Below are 17,930 nucleotides of genomic sequence, written 5' to 3' on the forward strand. Positions count from 1 at the left end.
ACATCCCCACCCCAACATTCTGCTAATAACATGTTGCTAATAACACTGGCAACACTGCTTATGAACCCTATACCCAACATTGGCGTCACAAAGACGCTTAACACTGTGTCACTGACCACCCCCTATCATAAATGACAGGGAGGATGGTCTACCCCTGAACTAGGCCATCCATGCCAGCTGAGACTCAGGACCAACCGGCTAAACGCCATATGGCCCAAAATACCCCTAACAAACACCTATATGACTACATATAGGATATTCTCTATAACCTAGCATACCCACTCCTCCCAAACAAACTAAAGAAAATTCCCACAACACTTAATAGGTACACACAGACCATGCTCAAAGCATGGAAAACAGAAATAGGCAAACTATCCCCAACCCCAGCCACACTAATCTCCCTGGCGTACCACCTATTATTCCACCATGCAGCACAAAACCTCCAGATTAAAAACCTGGCGAACCAAAGGCTTATATCGCCCAATAGACTTTTATAAAACCTTTGTCAACACAAGAAATACAAGACAAACTAGAAGACACCCAAATGCCCTGGTTAACACAACACCAAGTACATGCCCTCTTAAACAACCCAACAGTAAAATCAGCAGCAACTAGGCCCCCGACAACCTTCGAAAACCTCCTAACAACAAAGGGAAACGGTAAAGGGACGGTATCCGCAATATACAAAATACTACTCCAAAATCCCTCAAACCCCCTAGACACAATCAAAAAACAATCGGAGAATGACATAGGCTATGAGATTAACCCCACTCAATGGACCAGAATGTGGTCTAAACCCCCCTTTAAATCCATATCAATGAAAAGAAAAGAACTCACTTTGAAACTCACCTAGAGGTGGTACCTAACACCAAGAAAACTAGCGCTAATACGCCCAGGAACCTCACCAAAATGCTGGAGAGGGTGCACCTCCACAGGCACATACCTCCACATGTGGTGGGAGTGTCCCAAAATCCAACTATTCTGGACAACAGCCATGCAAGAAATAGGTAAAATAACTAAGCAAGTATTAGACATCACCCCAGAATTGGCCCTACTAAACATCTTCCAAGACAACAATGCCCATTTACACCACAAAGAACTCATAACCCACCTACTTTCAGCAGCCAGAAACACCATAACCAGACACTGGAGAGACCTGTCAGGAGTAAGCATGGACCAATGGTACCAAATAGTATGGGAAACAGCCCTACTAGAAAAATTAACCAATAAACTGAAACTGACACGGGGACAAACAGAAGAAGATGCCTTTACCCCAGTATGGCGCCCCTTTATCACATACACAGCCCAACAAGACAATGACAATAATCCACCAACAGCATACAAATCAATATGGCTAACCTGATCCGAAACACCCACCCACCCCACTCACACACGAAAACAAAGATCACCACATCCAATCACAAACAAACAACCACACCCTAGGCCAACCCCAACCTCTCTTACCACCAAAGGAACACAAGTGAACAAAACAAACAGCGCTGACACCAAACCCTACATACATTAAGCATAACAGAAACATCGCCACCCAACCCCACCCCCACCCATCTTCCCTCCCTCCACCCCCTTTCCCCCTCCCCAATGTCTCAACAAATGAAACGGATTTGTAAAAATGTTACATGGAAAAAATATGAGAGACATTACACATACTTCTGTAAAACAAGAAAATCTTTAATAAAAAATTTAAAAAACAACAACAAAAACTGATTTATATTTCAAACTTTGCATATGGTAAAGCAGACACATCAGTTATAATGCATATGCAAAGACAGACACCCAAAGATAGTTAATCCCATCTTGTGCATATGGACGAATTAACTAGGAACAGTCCTTATTCACCTGCTCTGTCCAAAGTGTCTCCTTCATAACCAGCGTTCAGGTTTTCAGAGCTGTGGGCAGTGCCAATGGAGGCCTCAGATTCCAGAGTTTCATCATCAGAGGCTCTTGGGTCTAGTACCAGCATCTCAACAGTTAAGTTTTCCCTGAGGAAACAAACAAAAAACAATTGGACTAAAGGGAAGAAGAGAAACCAGCAGTGTGAGCAGGGAGTCTGGAAGTACTGGAGTATTTAGGTCACTAGAAAACACATTATCTGGAGCAAACATTTTTGGGCAAACGAAACCGAACAATTTTAACTGAAGATACATTGTAAGATATTTACAGCTGGGATGGTTCTAGAAAGCATTTGGTTATCACAAACCTGCTCCCAATTTGAATGTGCAACCCAGCTCCTATGTGAGGCTTTCATTTCTTGAACCGTGGCAACCTTGACCACCCTCCTTGCTCCTCAGTTCTACTCATCCAGACTTACTTTTCTTTCTGAAGGTTTTCAATCTGTTCCGTCAAAACCCTCTCTTCTTCCTGCATGGCAACTTTCTGCTGCTCAGAAACCTCTGCCTCCATGGCCTCTTCGCCACTCAGGACCTCTTCAGAAGCATCAGAGGCAGATGGCAACCGGAGAGGAGCTGGAGATGAAGGACTTGGGTAGGCCCCACGATGTAGCCGACCTTTACCCTGTAGGCACAGTAGCGCTAATGAGGAGCACGGCCTTTTAAGCCCACTCTGAAAATTACTGACACCCCTGATATATGTATGCAATATAACGAGCAAACAAACAACACCTGTGTGTGACTGGCAGAGAAAGACAAAACAGGGAGCAAATACACATTTAAGGACACACGAATTATTTCAGAGGTTCTTTAAAAAAAAAACATTTCAACTATAGATGATGAGCAGAATTTTGGCAGGTATCAGAAGTCACTCCTTTATTCTACAGATGTAGTTTACAACAAAGGTACCTCTGTTGGCCAAAGCATCTGTGCAGGAAGAGAATATCTGGATTTCTACATATATTACTATACTATATAGTATATTATTATGCTATACTATATATAGTATACTGTACTATATAAAATCTTCCCACACAATATTGTAAGAAACCTTTGTGTTTTTCTATGTGGAAAGTCTGAGAACAAGAGATAAATCCACCTATAGTTGATTATCCTCCATTTTGCACTGTGTAGTGAAATTCCATGACTAACAAGTGCATGAGGGTAGCTATCCCTGAAGACAGTGCCATGAAATATTCAAATTCTGATCAGGCAGTTCCAGACTGTCCTATGGAACTGGATCCTACATGATCACACCTGTCTCAATTTATACAATTTCCTTTAGTGCTGTCTCTTTTCTTCTTGAATAAGCTTGCTCTAGAGAAGCAATCCTGGACCTCTGAAAGGGTGGAGCCGACGTTCTTATAACAGGAAAGAATTCCCTTTTCCCTCTTAGGCGGACACTGTGTGCCGTACTCCCAGATAAATAGAAAATACAGTATCGCAAGGTTGCGCCTCTGTGCAAGAAGACCCAATGAAGCGCTGAAAGCAAATTTGATACAATTTGCTTTCTTAAGAGTCAAGGCTTTGAACTGCACACTTGCAAGATTGCATTTAAGTCTAGAAGAAAAACTGCAAAAGTGAGAATGGAGCGTGAAAGATCTTTTTTTATACACTACTGAGAAACTGCATAGAAACACAAAAACAACTTTTGATGGATCAGAGGAAATGGTCCCATCTACTTCAGCACCCTGCCAGCTGGTTTTGGAAAGGGCATGAAGGCAATTGCACAGTACACCCACGTGCAGGTACAGAAAATGTCCAGTAATTGTTTTTCTTAGGGAAAAGCAGCTTCAAGTGAAAGAGCTCTTGTGAAACATGGTGGGGAGAAGGCATTGAATCCCTCTCTCAGACTGCCAGATCTGTACTCCAATCTGTACAGCGGCTTTTCTGCCTAAAGAATTGTAGATGTGCACTCTCAGAAAGATGTGCTTGAAATCCCAAAGGAAAAGTTGTTTGGGAGCAGCGATTTGAGGCAGGGATGTGGCAGGTAGATGAAACACCACTCACTCCTCATCTCCACTGCTCCTCTGCTCAGAATTACCACCCCCAGAGCTCCACCTCCTCCAGAAAAGGCCTATGTTAAATTTGTATGTGTGGGACAGGTTGTTCTACTCAAAGTAATGTCTGAATGCTTATCTAAATTTAAAAATATTTGATTCTCTAATGTGGTTATGCCCCACTGGTGTTGTTGTTGAAAAAAATTAAACAGGACTATATTTAGTATATGGGACGCGGGTGGCGCTGTGGGTTAAATGACAGAGCCTAGGATTTGCTGATCAGAAGGTCGGCGGTTCGAATCCACGTGATGGGGTGAGCTCCCGTTGTTCGGTCCCTGCTCCTGCCAACCTAGCAGTCCAAAAGCACACCAAAGTGCAAGTAGATAAATAGGTACCGCTCCAGGCAGGAAGGTAAATGGCGGTTCTGTGTGCTGCTCTGGTTCATCAGAAGCGGCTCAGTCATGCTGGCCACATGACCCAGAAGCTGTATGCCGGCTCGCTAGGCCAATAAAGCGAGATGAGTGCCGCAACCCCAGAGTCGGTCACGACTGGACCTAATGGTCAGGGGTCCCTGTACCTTTACCTATATTTACTATCCAATTGAATCCAATTATTTGAGCTGTATCTCAGTGATAGAACATGTGCTTTGTATGCCTAAGGGTTATCAACTTCTATCCCAGGCATTTCAGTTAAATGCATCCTGAGTAACAGGTATTGTGAAAGATCCCTGCCTAGGATCCTACAGAGCCACTGATGGTCAGAGCAAACAAACCAGTCAAGATGAACCAACACAGGCAGTACCCCACTTCTGATAAAGTGAAACACTCTGGAGAGCAGCAGTTTGTTCCTGGAGACAATACTGAGCTAGACAGATCTGACTCTGCAAGGCAACTTCCTATGTTCATTTACTTGCAAGGAAGATTCATAATTACCATTGGCATTTCTTCTAGCAAGAAGAGGGGGAAAGCAGACTCCTACATTGCCCCTCTCTGGTAAGGTAATGGATGATTTCTTGTTTTCTGGTTCTTCTTGAGAAATCTAGCTATGGTGGTGGTGGTTGTTAGGTTTAATAAAAGTTGGATGGGGAAATAGCTTTTCAGAAGGATGGATTTGAATTTGCCCTCTTCCAAGCAAATGTTGCTTAGGATCTTAAAATGAAAAAAGGACTGATCAAGCGGGCAAGACAAGGAAGAGAAAAATCACTTAGAATAAAGGGTTAGTAGAGAAGGCAGAAAAGGAGAAAATAAAAATGTAAGGAAACCAGCTCAAGGGAATGGTAAGGTCACAAATCACAAACACAACTTTCCAAGTGAACTAGCTTTATTCTGATATACTTTTAGTTCAGGGACAGGCAATGTGGCGCCTTCCAGATGTTGCTGGACTAGTTTCCGTAATCCCTGACCACTGGGTCCTGCTGTCTAGGGCTGACGGGAGTTGGAGTCCAACAACATTTTGAGGGCCATATGTTCCCCATCCCTGCTATAGTTGTTTGGAACTGCCTGGAAGTCCAGCCTCAATCTGTGACTGGAAAGCTGTTCCATCAGTAGCAGAGACAGGCTGGTGTTTTACACTCCTCTAGAGACCACTTGCAGATCAGATGCTGGAAGAAAGCAATGTACCGTACTTGGTTCACTGCAACCTCAGTCACTATTCAGAGTCCTTTCCTGCCACCCCTGTGGAAAACTGGCCTCATCTGTGCTTCCTGTTGGTACCAATTGTCTACCAGAAGAACCCAAGGACAGTTTAAGGGAGAACAAACGAACACACACACACACACACAGAGTTATGAAGTGTGTTGGGGCATGGAGCATGCAGCAGCACTGAAATGAGTGGAGGGTAACAGCACAAGGTCAGTGCAATGCAATTCTGATACATACCGGGATCGAACTGCGGGTTATGCTCATAAATCTAACGGCAATTAGTACAGGTTTCTGGATTAGAGAGGATAGGAAAAGGAAAGGAGTAGGTTAGAGTGCACGTGCCATCACCCTTCTCAAAGAGGCGCTAGGCTTTCAAACGGAAGCCAGGTCTCAGCTGCAACTGTGAGAAAGCATAAGTAAACCACAAGCCACTGTGTGCTGCATAAAAGAGGTGGATTAGCGCTGACTGTGTGTTCTCAATACAGCATGCTGAGAGGACTCAGAGTGCCCATGCTTGCTTCCAGCAGTGTAACTGGGTCACCTGCCACATGACTAGCCAAGCCCTATTATATAAGCAGATAATGTGACACATTACAAAGCCTGCCATGTGTTCATCTCCAAACAGAGGAAAACACAGGCCACTTCAGACTGCCTTTCAACTCAGCAGCCCAGCTAACAGTGTGCAAGCTTTTCATATTTCAGAAAGGCAGCGAGGCAAGAGGAAGCAACCTGCTTAAAGGAGCTCAGCATGAGCTGGACTGAAATATGCATGGCAGCTTCACCACAGGTTCTCCCACTGGCACGTGCATGTGGGAGGGAAGCAAATGGAAGCCTGTTCTGTGTCAGATGAGAGCACTGTAGGATTAGGGAGAACCAGATGCTAAGAAGGGTTGCTCACGGAGGAAGGCCAATTACACACAAGCTAAAGTGGCCCAAATTCACCAAGGCAACCACGAGAAGTAAAAATATCAGACCCCCACCAAGGAACTAATGGGTTGGTCTTTGTGGGATAATGCCAGAGACACACTGCTCCCACCTTCTCTGAGTTTTTGCTTTGTACACATCTGCAGCTCTGAAGACTCAATCCAGGATAAAGCCAAACTTTAGCTTATGTGCTAGACCCAACTGTGTGTTAAAAGGTTTTGAGGATGTGTAAGGTGTGGAAAGACATGAAGAAGAGGAGATTGGGGAAGTGGGAAGAGGAGAGAGAGAGGGAGGGGAAGAGAGAGAGAAAGAGGGAAGAGACATGGATGTGTTCTCAGCTCCAAGATACTGTATTAAACAAATCTGCTGTTAAACAAGTGTGGCATTGAAACACACACACAATCTATCACCTCCAAATTCTCGCTTGAAGAGGAAAGTTACATTAACAGATGTGGGCTGACTGGGGAACAGGAAGACCATGGGTCTTGGTATAAATTTCTTCCTGTTATGATGGTCAGCCAGGAATTCATCCACTCCTTCTCCTTACCATAGACCTCCTGATCATCGAGAGCCGGCTCTTGGCCTTGTTCTCTGCGAACTCGAGGCTACTGATGTCTTTAAGGCGAGCCCGATATTTGTCCATTTGCTCTACAACGATCAGCTCAATGCAGCTGAAAGAGAAAACGTGTTAAGATGGAAAACTGAGCTACATTTGACTTTAGGATGTATACAGAAGGAGATAGATCTGAAAATTTTCTTGTTCTGAACATTATGACTGAGAAACTGGAACCAAGTATATTCTGATGACTGCCGTTTCAGGGATCTCATTTCCACAGCAGTACTCCCTGCCTGCCACCAACATGACCAACATGACTGACAGGGCCAGTCTCACTATGGGTCATCTTTAGAGATTCCCCTGAAACATTCTCCACAATTTCACAGTGTATTGTATGCAGGTACTAAGGCTGCCCCCTCAAAAGCACCAACCCTGGAATTTCTGCAAGTGTGTGTGTGATTAGAAGCATTTCAGAAGAAGGGTGTTGATGCTTACTGCAATAGGGAGAGAAAAAACATCACTTCCCACCCATCCCTTCTCTCCATTGGAGGTAAGAATGCAAATTTTCATCATCATGTACAATTAAATACACATAGAAGTCTCTTTGAGACTGCTGGCTGAACACAATAAATTGGGGTGGAGATAGAAAGTGTAAAATTGCTCCCCACTGCACATATTCAGTCTATTCAGGGGAAGGGTTTTCACAAGTTTCCATTTTTACTAATAATTTAGCACTAGCAAGATACACACCAGACTGAACATACATATAGAAATGGGGCCATAAAGATGGCCTGAAGCTGAGCAGGTAGGAAAGTGATGGATCTCACTTTCTTTCACAGTTGATTTTGCCTTGCCTTTCTTTCTCTTGACCTCTGATCCTTCTTCCTATCAAACTGCACATCTGAGTTCTATATTGCCATCACTCAGTTGCCTTTTCAGACAACAACTGTGTTAATTGCTATTCACCTCTACATGCCCACATTTAGCCTTGGATCTTTGTTCCCAGTCCCAGTACAGACAGCAGCCTTCATCTGTTTCCTTGGTGTGAGGTATGATTATTACTAGGCATGCTCATCAGTCTAAGATTAGAGTGGAGTTGGTGTAATGGCTGATGGTGTCTCACAAGGCTATTCATGACTCCTTAAAACTGTAAAAAGCAACTATCTCCCTATGTAGTTCTCTGGAGAAAGAGGCACTGGCGGGGGGGTTTCCCTCCTATGTAAAAGTTTATTCTTTCCCATCCACTATTTATTCTTTCCCACCCTCTCAGCTTTCAGAGGGTACCTCCCTTCCCACACAAGCAAAGTAGCGCAACAGAAAAAGGCTGGCAGGCTCACAGAAGTGTGGCACATTAAAGAGAAGGCTTCAGAAACTACAATGCAGCATGTCTTTTTTTACCTGATTGTTTTAGAGACATCCTGAGCACTCCGAAGAGGGTCAGTAGTATCTGGACTGCGGAGAACGCATGGAGCAAACACAATTGCCAGGGCATTAGCTGACATCCGATTCGTCTCCTCCTCTAGGGCAATTCTAAACAGCACCAAAATATGACACCATCATTTTGTGTGAGAAGGCAGAAAGTTGGACATTACAAAGTTTGGACACAGGTTAAAGAGATGGTATACAATGGTGCCAATGTCTATGGCCTGTTAGGCGCTGGCCACATTCAGCACTGCAAGTGTGTTAGAATAAGAATAATATTTTTCCACTAACATGAGGGCCACTGGGTAAAGACTCAAATTCTAATGTTTTGCTTGAGAACTGAAGGACAGTGACTAATTACCTAGAACAATCTGACTAGCTGCTGCTGCTGTGTGTGCTTGGATTGTAGTGCTCATTGGGAGATCATAATAAGTGTGATTTTAAGCAAGTCAACAACACACAGAACTTGATATTCAAGGCAGCTTTCTTGCCACACTGTATGGCTACAGTGTACAAGTCTCTGAGCATGCAGTCTGCCACCACAAGGATGCTTACAGGAAGATAGGGGACATATATGTTACATGATGATATACATTGAGGGAAAGAGGAAAAAATCCTATTATCATTCATTACCTTACAAGGTGGAAGATCAGTCGCTCCAAGGTACTCAGATGAGTACCAGAAAGCTGGCTGATCACTGAATAGACCCCACGAATGGCCTCCTTTCTCTCATGCAAACCTGCAGAAAGCACATTTAATTCAATTCACTGGAACACACACTAGAATTCAATAATACAAAGTCCTCTTCAAATTAAAATCTAAGATCCAATTGCTAGACATCCCATTCTCATACCCACTGGCTTCACTCTAGCCCTCAAAATGTCAGGAAACGTGTCTCAGAAGCTGCCTAACGCTCAGGTTTTGGTGAGCCTCCTAGGAGAGGAAGTGCTCTTGTAATCCAAATGTGGCACAGGGATAGCATAGCACAGGGACTTAAAAACCAGCACTTGACTTGTGTCTGCAGTGCAAAGAAAGAACCCAGCTAGCGTATAGTGACCCATACATAGACCACCTCCCTGCTTTGCTAGCCTATTTCCACTAGCCCAGGAGGGAGGACTGAGTCTAGCTACAAAAGCTGTTGCTTGTGAAAGGCCAATCTTATCTTTGTGCCTGCAAAACCTGCTGCTCAAAATGTCTAGAGACTATTGGGGTTAGCAGTGGTTTTAACCAGTGCACCGTGGCACCCTGGGGTGCCTTGAATGGTGGTCAGGTGTACTGCAGGCAGCACGGGCCTCTGTCCCTCCTTTCTTCCCTCGGACACCCTCTTGTGTCTCTGCCTCCCAATGGCTACAAGCTCCCTAGGCAAATGGTGCCTCTAGGGCTGGCCAGGGGGTGCTTAGAGTAAGCAAGCAAGAGGGTGAGGGCTCCTGAGGAGAGGGGAGAGGAATCTGAGGGAGGCCTCCACAAGGGAGGGTGTCTGAAAAGGGGTGAGGGGTTGATGGCTTCGCAGGTATAATTGTGCTCCTGAAACTCAGAGTGTTTCCCCATGGGGGTACCACAGAAATAATGTATTCTGTCAGAGGAGCCACAGACTCAAAAAGGTTGAAAACCTCTGTGGTAGAGTATTGTTTAGGAGTTTGGGTCGGGGTCAGTATTCAACTCTGAATATGCTTCATTATTGGTATGTTTTTGTACCTTTATTGTTAGTTATGGGGGGAATGCTTAATTTTACTGTATACTTACAGTGATGTTTTCATTTATTGGTTTTGACTGCTTTTTTGTAGTTATGTAACAACCACTCTGAGGATGGTTTAACTATGGAAAAGTGGCATACAGTGATAATGGTGACAGTGACTGCTGTTATTTCTGCTTATCTTCAGCTTGAAGCTCCAGAACAGCTAAAGGCAGCCCCATGTAAAATGTGTTGCTGTAGTTTAGTCCTAGTGGAATATACTACAACAACCTTGCAGACTTTTTGCACGGAAATATCCTTCTGGACAATAAAGCAAGCTGTAAAAATGATCAATTGGGAGAGAACACAATACTGTACAATCCAATTATGGGAAATGAAACTTTTTAGTTCAGCATTTTAAAAACTCCTCTAAGTAGAACTGCATTCTTTTTTGTGCAGGTTGTTAGCAGTCATTATTTCCAAGTACACATTTTCTTACCCATGGCTCGCAGAAATTCTTCATAAAATTCAAATGTCATGAGAGGGTTAGGTAAATCCCGCAGCCACTGTTTGAACACACTGGCAATGACATGGATGTTGTAGTCATCAAGATTCACACTCTCAATATCTAGTTAAAAGAGAAGGGAGGCAAGCAGATTGGAAGAAAATTGTTAAGAAGGAAATTATATTTTGCCTCTTAGTGATCAAGCCAACAGCTCAATGCTAACGTAACAGTTGAGGCAGACAAAAAACCCCTTCCTAAGAACAGGTTACAAAATAATATGGACACAGCACAGAGGATACTTTCAAGGATTTGCTTTGTGGGGATGGGTCAGAAACTACTGAGCTCTTTGTCACCCTTATATACAATACAAAAAAGTCAACTTCAAATATCACAGCCAACTATGATTTTAGAGTCCAAACCAATGTTTGAGCTTCCAAGCTTGCAAACATGCAGAAACGCATTGTCAAGACCTGCTTATCTGCTTTCATCTTCCTTATGTTGAGCACACCCAATTCTATAATCCACAAGCCCTTGCTGACGACACAATGGCCATAGCTATAGTTTATCCATTCAAAGAGTGAACAAAAGCTGGCACAAACTATGGTTTACTTCAAAGCACGTTCCCAGTTCTGGTCTGCTGGCTGATAGTCAAAAATTATTTGTCAATTCAGCTATTATGCCAAAGTCTAGTCAAGCTTCCTTAGCCATAATTAGGAGTGATGTACAAATTGAGCCTATAGCTCTAAAACAGTGTGGATCTGTGTTGCATGTCATCAGGAGGAAGAGGATTCCTCTTTTCTAGAAGGCTTCCTCACCTGTGTCCAGTCCCTGCCGCAACTCTTTAATCTTATTGGTTGATCCAGATTTCCTGTAAATGCCCTCTGTGTACAGTGCATGCATTTCTATATAGCTGGTGAGCTTCTCAAATACCAATGGCACTGTTCGCTCTTCACTGGTCAGACGGGAGAGTTCAACCCCAAATTGCCGCGAGGAAAGCTCAGGATCGTACTAGAGGAACAGAGATGAGGTTATCAGTGTCTTTTAAGAGGCAACAAATCAATACTGTCCACAGTTCAGTGAACCTAGGATGCATTAGGATGGATCCTGGTAACAGGTTCGAGCATGAGAGAAGCACATAGCATTAGAAACAGCAATTGCAAAATTTTCAAACCTATGAGAGAAGGTATTGAAAGACAGTCATGGAGTTTTAAAACCTTTATCTGATGAAATTCTTTTGTTGCTTTTACAGTTTGTATATAGATGGTTTTTATTGTTTTTAGAGTTTGTTGAATTGATATTATTTTTAGAAATTGTGTTTGTCAGTTTTATTATTATTTATGTATTTATTTGTTTGTCACTTCAATTCAAAGTGACTTACAACCAACCCTAGAAAGAGACATTAAAACTCGGAGGGAACACATTAAAGCAGAGGTTTTCAACCTTTCTGAGTCCACGGCTCCTTTGCCAAACTACATTATTTCTGTGGTACCCCCACACTCTCTCAGGAGAAAACAATTGCATTAAAGACATCCCACCCACTTCAAAGCCCACAGATAGTCAAAGGCCAAAGAGCTGGTTATAAAGGATAGCTTTTTGCCTGGCACCTAGTTTTAGTCTGTTTTTATCTTGTGCACTGCTTCATTGGCTTTATACTGTGAAAAAGTCTATAAATCTGCATAGTATGAATAAGAAAAAGAGACAGAGGAAAGACCTTTTCCTAGATAGATGTTGTTCTTGTTATACTCCTGGGTTCACACCACTGTGTTAGCACCACCACCACAGTCCCAGTTAACAGCAAAGGGAAAACTCAGAGCTAAAAGTGGAGCCACAGTCAAAAAAATGGCTCTGTAAAGAAGTCCCCATCCAAGGCTGCTCCTGACTCTGCCCTTCTCTCTAGGCTTTACTGCTTGGTTTGCTGAAGTGCAGGACTCCCATTTCACAAGCCTCAGCTTTGCAGGTGAATGCATAACAGTAGGAATTCTCAGTGCAGAGATAAATAAACCATCAGTAGCCTGAGAAATTAACATGACTAGGCTGTGACACAGCCAAAAAGGCTACTGGAAGACCTGGACATGCTTTTTTTTATATTGTACCATTTAACGACTCCACAGCCAACAGTTAAGACCACACTTCCACCTAGACAAGAGCTTCTGACTGAGGGGAAAAGTGCAGGGCTTTAAAGCAAGCATGGATCATAAGTGCAAAGAGTTCCCAACCCAAGGAATGAATGAGAAAGGGGACACAACACCAGGATCTTCCAGCATTTGGTTATCTTTTTTCTCATTCAACATGACAATTAACACATGAAAAAAGGGAGTGATTTTCACTGGATAAGGCTCTCCATGCAGGAATGCACCTGAAGAAAATGGGTCAAACAGTGGGTTGAGGTATTACAGACTCTTCTCCTTAGGATTACAGCATGGTCTAACTTTTGCTGTGACAGCCCTATAAGCACTTTTTATTATGGCATAAGAATGATCAGTCACTGCAAACTATCACTAAAAAACTACAAGGCTGCCACTGAAAGGGAGGGAAATAGGCAGCCCTCCTAAAATGAAGTGACCAGGAGATAAGAGAATGTCTGAGATCCACTAATATTTTCTAAATTCGGCATAACAATACATTCCTGAATTGAAGCACCATCCTGATATAAGAATACTGCTTTAGACTGAAATTGCCAGGAAGTATTAATCAAAAAGTTTCCAAATAACAAGGTAGGCCCCAAGGCCACAGAAGTCATGAGATTTGGCTGAATTCTTCAATAAACCTTTTATTTCACATTTCATGTTACATCTTCTGTAACCATTGAAAAACTTGAAACATTCTTAAAATGGAAAACCCTGACTCAAAGAAGATAAAACCTCAGTGATACCACAACAGTATAACAAAATCATCTCAAGCCAATTGTTCCAACATTACTATTATTCTTTCTAAGCTTGCTTTTCTGGATTCAAACATTTAATACACAAGATCCAAGCAGCAAACAGCCTCTAGTATGGGAAAAATCTCACATTATCTAGATTTCACTTGGATGGAATACCCTCATTTCTTGTTTGCTAAATTTTTGACAGCAGGCCCAGCAAATTTAGGCCCAGCAAAACAGCTAGATTAAGATGGCTGTACTATTTATTAGAAATAAAATCCTATTTATTTTTGAGTAATTGGTACCCTGTGTATGACCTATCTACAGTTTATCAGAAATTGTGCAAATCTGGTTTATTCACAACACAGCACATGCACAATCCGGGGGATGGGGCGTTGGGGTTGGGTTGGGCAGACCAGAGACAACGTAAACCGAAACTGCTTCAAAGAAATACATCCAAATGTATTTCCAGGCTTCACAGTGAAAAGAAAAAGACTACTAGTTACATACAGAAAGAGTTAGCCACCCTGGTTCACAAAAACATATACCCTGAGAATATCTCAAAGGATATCTCAAATATCACAGTTTTGCCCATGCTACGTCCTAATACATTACCCAAAGTCACATCAGCCACTGACTGAATGAACTAAACACAGAAAAATGAAAAGGAACAGTTTAGAGGTAGGCCAGCAACTAAATTAATTATCCTTATTTTCATATTCAATACTCAGTTATTTGGAAAGTAGGAGTATAAAATTAGTGGGTGTTGTGGAACCAAATGGTCAATACTAAGCCACTTAAGTTATAGTAAGGGCCTTAGAAAATCAATATTGTTATGGCAGTTGCAACACAGGTCCTACATTATCCATATACTGTGAGGAAGATATGAACAGCTTTCTCCATGTGGTAAGCGGGGCTGACAAAGAACCTATGCTGCAGAGTTGAAGATGAGAGCCTAGTAGAAGACTCACTTTGCCATAGCAATCTGGATTTTCCATACCTAAAACTGAGGTCCTTCACTATCCAATAATGCAAGTTATAGAAGGGAATGTTGGAAAACCACTGCAAGCTGAAGATGAAAGAAACCTTACCTTTTTGGGGCACTTGGTTGTGGTCCTCAGACAGCACTTTCTGTGGCAAGCATGCTTGCATACTGAAATCAGGAACACAACAATTAATACACTCGAATGTTGCTGTATCGTGGCTGACGCTGACGGGAACGCATTTAAAAAGGGGAAATTGGTTGAGCACCCCATCACACCTGCTGATTCCCTCCAGCATTAGCACCAAGAGGCAAATGCAGGATTTAAAACCTGGAGGGCCTTCAGAACATGCAACCTTCTGGTGTTCACTGTTGGCAACCAACTGTAGAGCTGACCTGTGTCCATCCTGAACTACTTTGTGTCATGGAAGGGGTAAGCAGAGGACAGTGGCAGGGTGAATTTTAGGAATTGGGTGCATAATTCTAATATCGGGAAATAGGCTGGTATAAATATGGCTTGTTTGTACACTACAACTTGCTGCTGCTTTTTCTGACTTATTTCAAAGAGGGGAAATAGTGAAAACTTTCACATGCAAACAGTCACTATTATATTCCATATGCTTTTTGGATCCAAGACAAATGTCTATGGGGGGGGGGGACATTTTAAAAAAAGGAAGGAAAGAGTGCAGATGGGAAGAGTGCATAGTAGATCAGTAAGAGTAAACGTTTCATGCTTACATTTACAAACAGAGGCCTTGTCCATGATCCATATCAGGGAGGAACAGAATTCACAGTAAGTGGGAATGCTGTACTGAGTGGCCTTAAAAATGTGACCATTATGTTCTTCTACCTACAAGAAAAATTCAGTTTGACATTCAGTGACAGCTGAAAACAGTTTTGAGTGTTTACCCTTCTGCTAAAAAGCTAAACTAAGCTATACCAAAGCATTTCAGACAGCTGCTATTTCACTGTTTGGGTGGAATGCTAAAAGCGCATTCTTGGCCCTGCTGGCTCCCTGATATCCCAGAATGCATGTGATGTGCCAAATAATTTAACATATAAAAATGTCCTACTTGATCAGACTCATAATCCATCCAACCCTGTGGCTGTCCCAAAAAGTTACAACCATTAGAAAGTTTTCAGCAGAGTACTGGCAGAGAATCCTAGTCCCTGATGCTCATAATTAAGACTTATGAGATTCTGATATTCTCCCACTGTCATATCTTAGTTCACGAGGGACTGTGCAACTGGGGAGCCCCAATTTTCTTGTCATTAGTAATGATGCTGAGCAAGATCTGGGTTGTTCAACAGCAGGACAGTAGTCTAATGATTCAAATTATAAAGTGAACTAATTGCAGTCTGTAGTTCATTCTAAAAATAGCTGTTAGGGCAAGCAGATCTATAAATTCAACCACAGCCAAGTTAATGTGAAGAGTGTCACTCGGATAAGCACCAAAAGCAGAGTGAAGTAAACTGAACTATGAATCCTATTGTCCATAAAGGCAAGCCCCAATGTTCTACATATTTCAGTTAAGATTACCAATGTGTGTCCACACACAGTTAGTACATTATCCCACAGAAGCCTTGGCCAACCTGGTACCCTCCAGATGTTATCGACTACAACTCCTACCACTTGGCACTGGAGGGCACCAAGTTGATGAAACCTGTCTTATAGCCACTGTAAAATTAACCAAAAAGCATGCTTTGTGAAGATCTGTTCCTGATCTATAACTCTGGGTTGTTTCAATAGGCGGAACAACTGTTACAAAGCTGATTGCTTAATTTCTGAAATATATAAAAGTACTTTATTCCTTTATGACTACAAGAATGTAACTTTTTTGTTCAGGACCCATGGCCCGTTAAGTGATTCCTAGCTTCAGCTTTGGCTCATACAATATTATCAGCCATTCTCTGACTGTTATATCCAAGCAGAATGACGTGCTTGCATTCCGACACTAAAAGCCAATAGGATTCAAGAGGCACACAAGCAACATCTAATGAACTTGTGGACCAGTAGTTGTAGTGTTTGAGTTCATTATGGGGGAATAGACCAGGGGTGAGGAACCTGGTGCCCTTCACATATAACCCCCATCAGCCCCAGTCAGCAATGCCAATGGTCAAGGGTGATGTAAGTTGTAGTCTAGCAACATCAGCAGAGTCACAGGTTCCCTACTCCTGGAACAGACCTTCCTAAATACTTGGTGCACAATAGTGCATTTAAACTAAACAATAAAAGAAGGAAGTTTTCAACTTACAACATCTGCTTCCTTCTTCCTTCTCTTTTTTCTTTCTGTTTTGGTTACCTGAAACAGAAGGAGCTAAATCAGAAATTAACAGGTTCAGAAACTGTTCTCCCAGTCACCCCTCCAGTTCATTCTGCCTCCTCATGTAACTTTCAATCCTTCACAAGCACTTTTCAAGGGCCCAATTAATGTCAGAAGGACATTTGGTATCTCACATAATGCTTCTCCCCTGCCCAGTACATCCCTCTTCCATTTCACTTCCAACCTTCAGCACTCTAGCATTCCTAAGACACTGCTCAATTAGCTCTGGGGTAGTTGGAGGGGTCTAGAATCCTGCTGCCATGGTGATACCAGTGCCTTTAAAAAGATACTCAACAAAGGGACTAATAAAGAACAATCCAGCCCTAACTACATTAGTACTAACAACTGCCCTCTGCATGTTTTTCCATGCTTCCAGCTCTGTCCAAGAGACTTGGTTCTATTCTAGAACAGCAGCCATTTAAAAGATGTGAGCACATAGGTAAACAATTATGAGATTGTATTCAACTAAGCAGGGCCGGCCCAATACATTTTGGCACCTGAGGAAGACCCCCAAATGATGTCCCCCTCCCTGCCAGGGAAGAAGGGGTGAGGGAAGATCTACATTGGGTTCTGTTGCCCTGGTAAATCCTGACACCTGAGGCAGTCACTTCACCTTGCCTCATGGGTGGGCCAGCCCTGAATAAATATCTGCAATAGGATCTGCTGCCCCTGTGGATCCTGTTACCTGAGACGGTTGCCTCACCTTGCCTCATGGGTGGGCTGGCCCCGCAACTAAGTCCTATTCAAAGTAGACCCACTGTAATTAATGGACCTAAGTTGGTTGTGTTCATTAATTTCAATGGGCCTATTCTGTGTAGGACTAGTGAAGGATACAGTCAATAGCTTCCAAAAATTATCTTCCTCCATGTGCTTTTCTAGAGATGAGCAGTCCCCAGGCACAAAGGTTTTACCATGTAAAAGAGATGTCCATCTCCAGTAAAGCATTATGCTCTGCAACAGTGGAGTGTGGTTTGTGTGGGTAAAGCTGCAGTCTTCTGGGGGGGGTAGTGTCACTGCTCACTTGGGTGGGGTCAGGCGAGGTAGCACTGAGGTTGAGGGAGCTCTGGATTGGCAGTTGCTGCTACCCAGGTATGCACACAACGCCTTGTCTCCTCCCAGAACTGCCACTTCACCT

The 17,930-nt window shown here is 42.9% G+C and overlaps 1 protein-coding gene across 10 annotated transcripts in view; it reads right to left on the minus strand.

The window, feature by feature from the left end:
• Nucleotides 1–17,930, minus strand: part of MYO9A (myosin IXA) — a 176,566-nt gene that overhangs the window by 41,641 nt on the left and 116,995 nt on the right. For 7 of the 10 annotated variants that reach the window (XM_079953102.1, XM_079953097.1, XM_079953099.1 and 4 more), the window contains 11 exons: nt 16,727–16,774; nt 15,210–15,321; nt 14,581–14,642; nt 11,442–11,634; nt 10,621–10,749; nt 9,083–9,188; nt 8,426–8,557; nt 7,019–7,142; nt 5,785–5,838; nt 2,330–2,532; nt 1,858–2,000 (listed from right to left, as the gene is read on the minus strand). In XM_079953102.1, coding sequence (XP_079809228.1) covers nt 1,858–2,000; nt 2,330–2,532; nt 5,785–5,838; nt 7,019–7,142; nt 8,426–8,557; nt 9,083–9,188; nt 10,621–10,749; nt 11,442–11,634; nt 14,581–14,642; nt 15,210–15,321; nt 16,727–16,774 — 1,306 coding nt within the window. The remainder of the gene's footprint in view (nt 1–1,857; nt 2,001–2,329; nt 2,533–5,784; nt 5,839–7,018; nt 7,143–8,425; nt 8,558–9,082; nt 9,189–10,620; nt 10,750–11,441; nt 11,635–14,580; nt 14,643–15,209; nt 15,322–16,726; nt 16,775–17,930) is intronic. The other 3 variants (XM_079953098.1, XM_079953106.1, XM_079953101.1) reach the window with 2 other exon arrangements.

The sequence above is a fragment of the Podarcis cretensis genome, assembly GCF_951804945.1.
Source record: "Podarcis cretensis genome assembly, chromosome: 14".
NCBI lineage: Eukaryota > Metazoa > Chordata > Lepidosauria > Squamata > Lacertidae > Podarcis > Podarcis cretensis.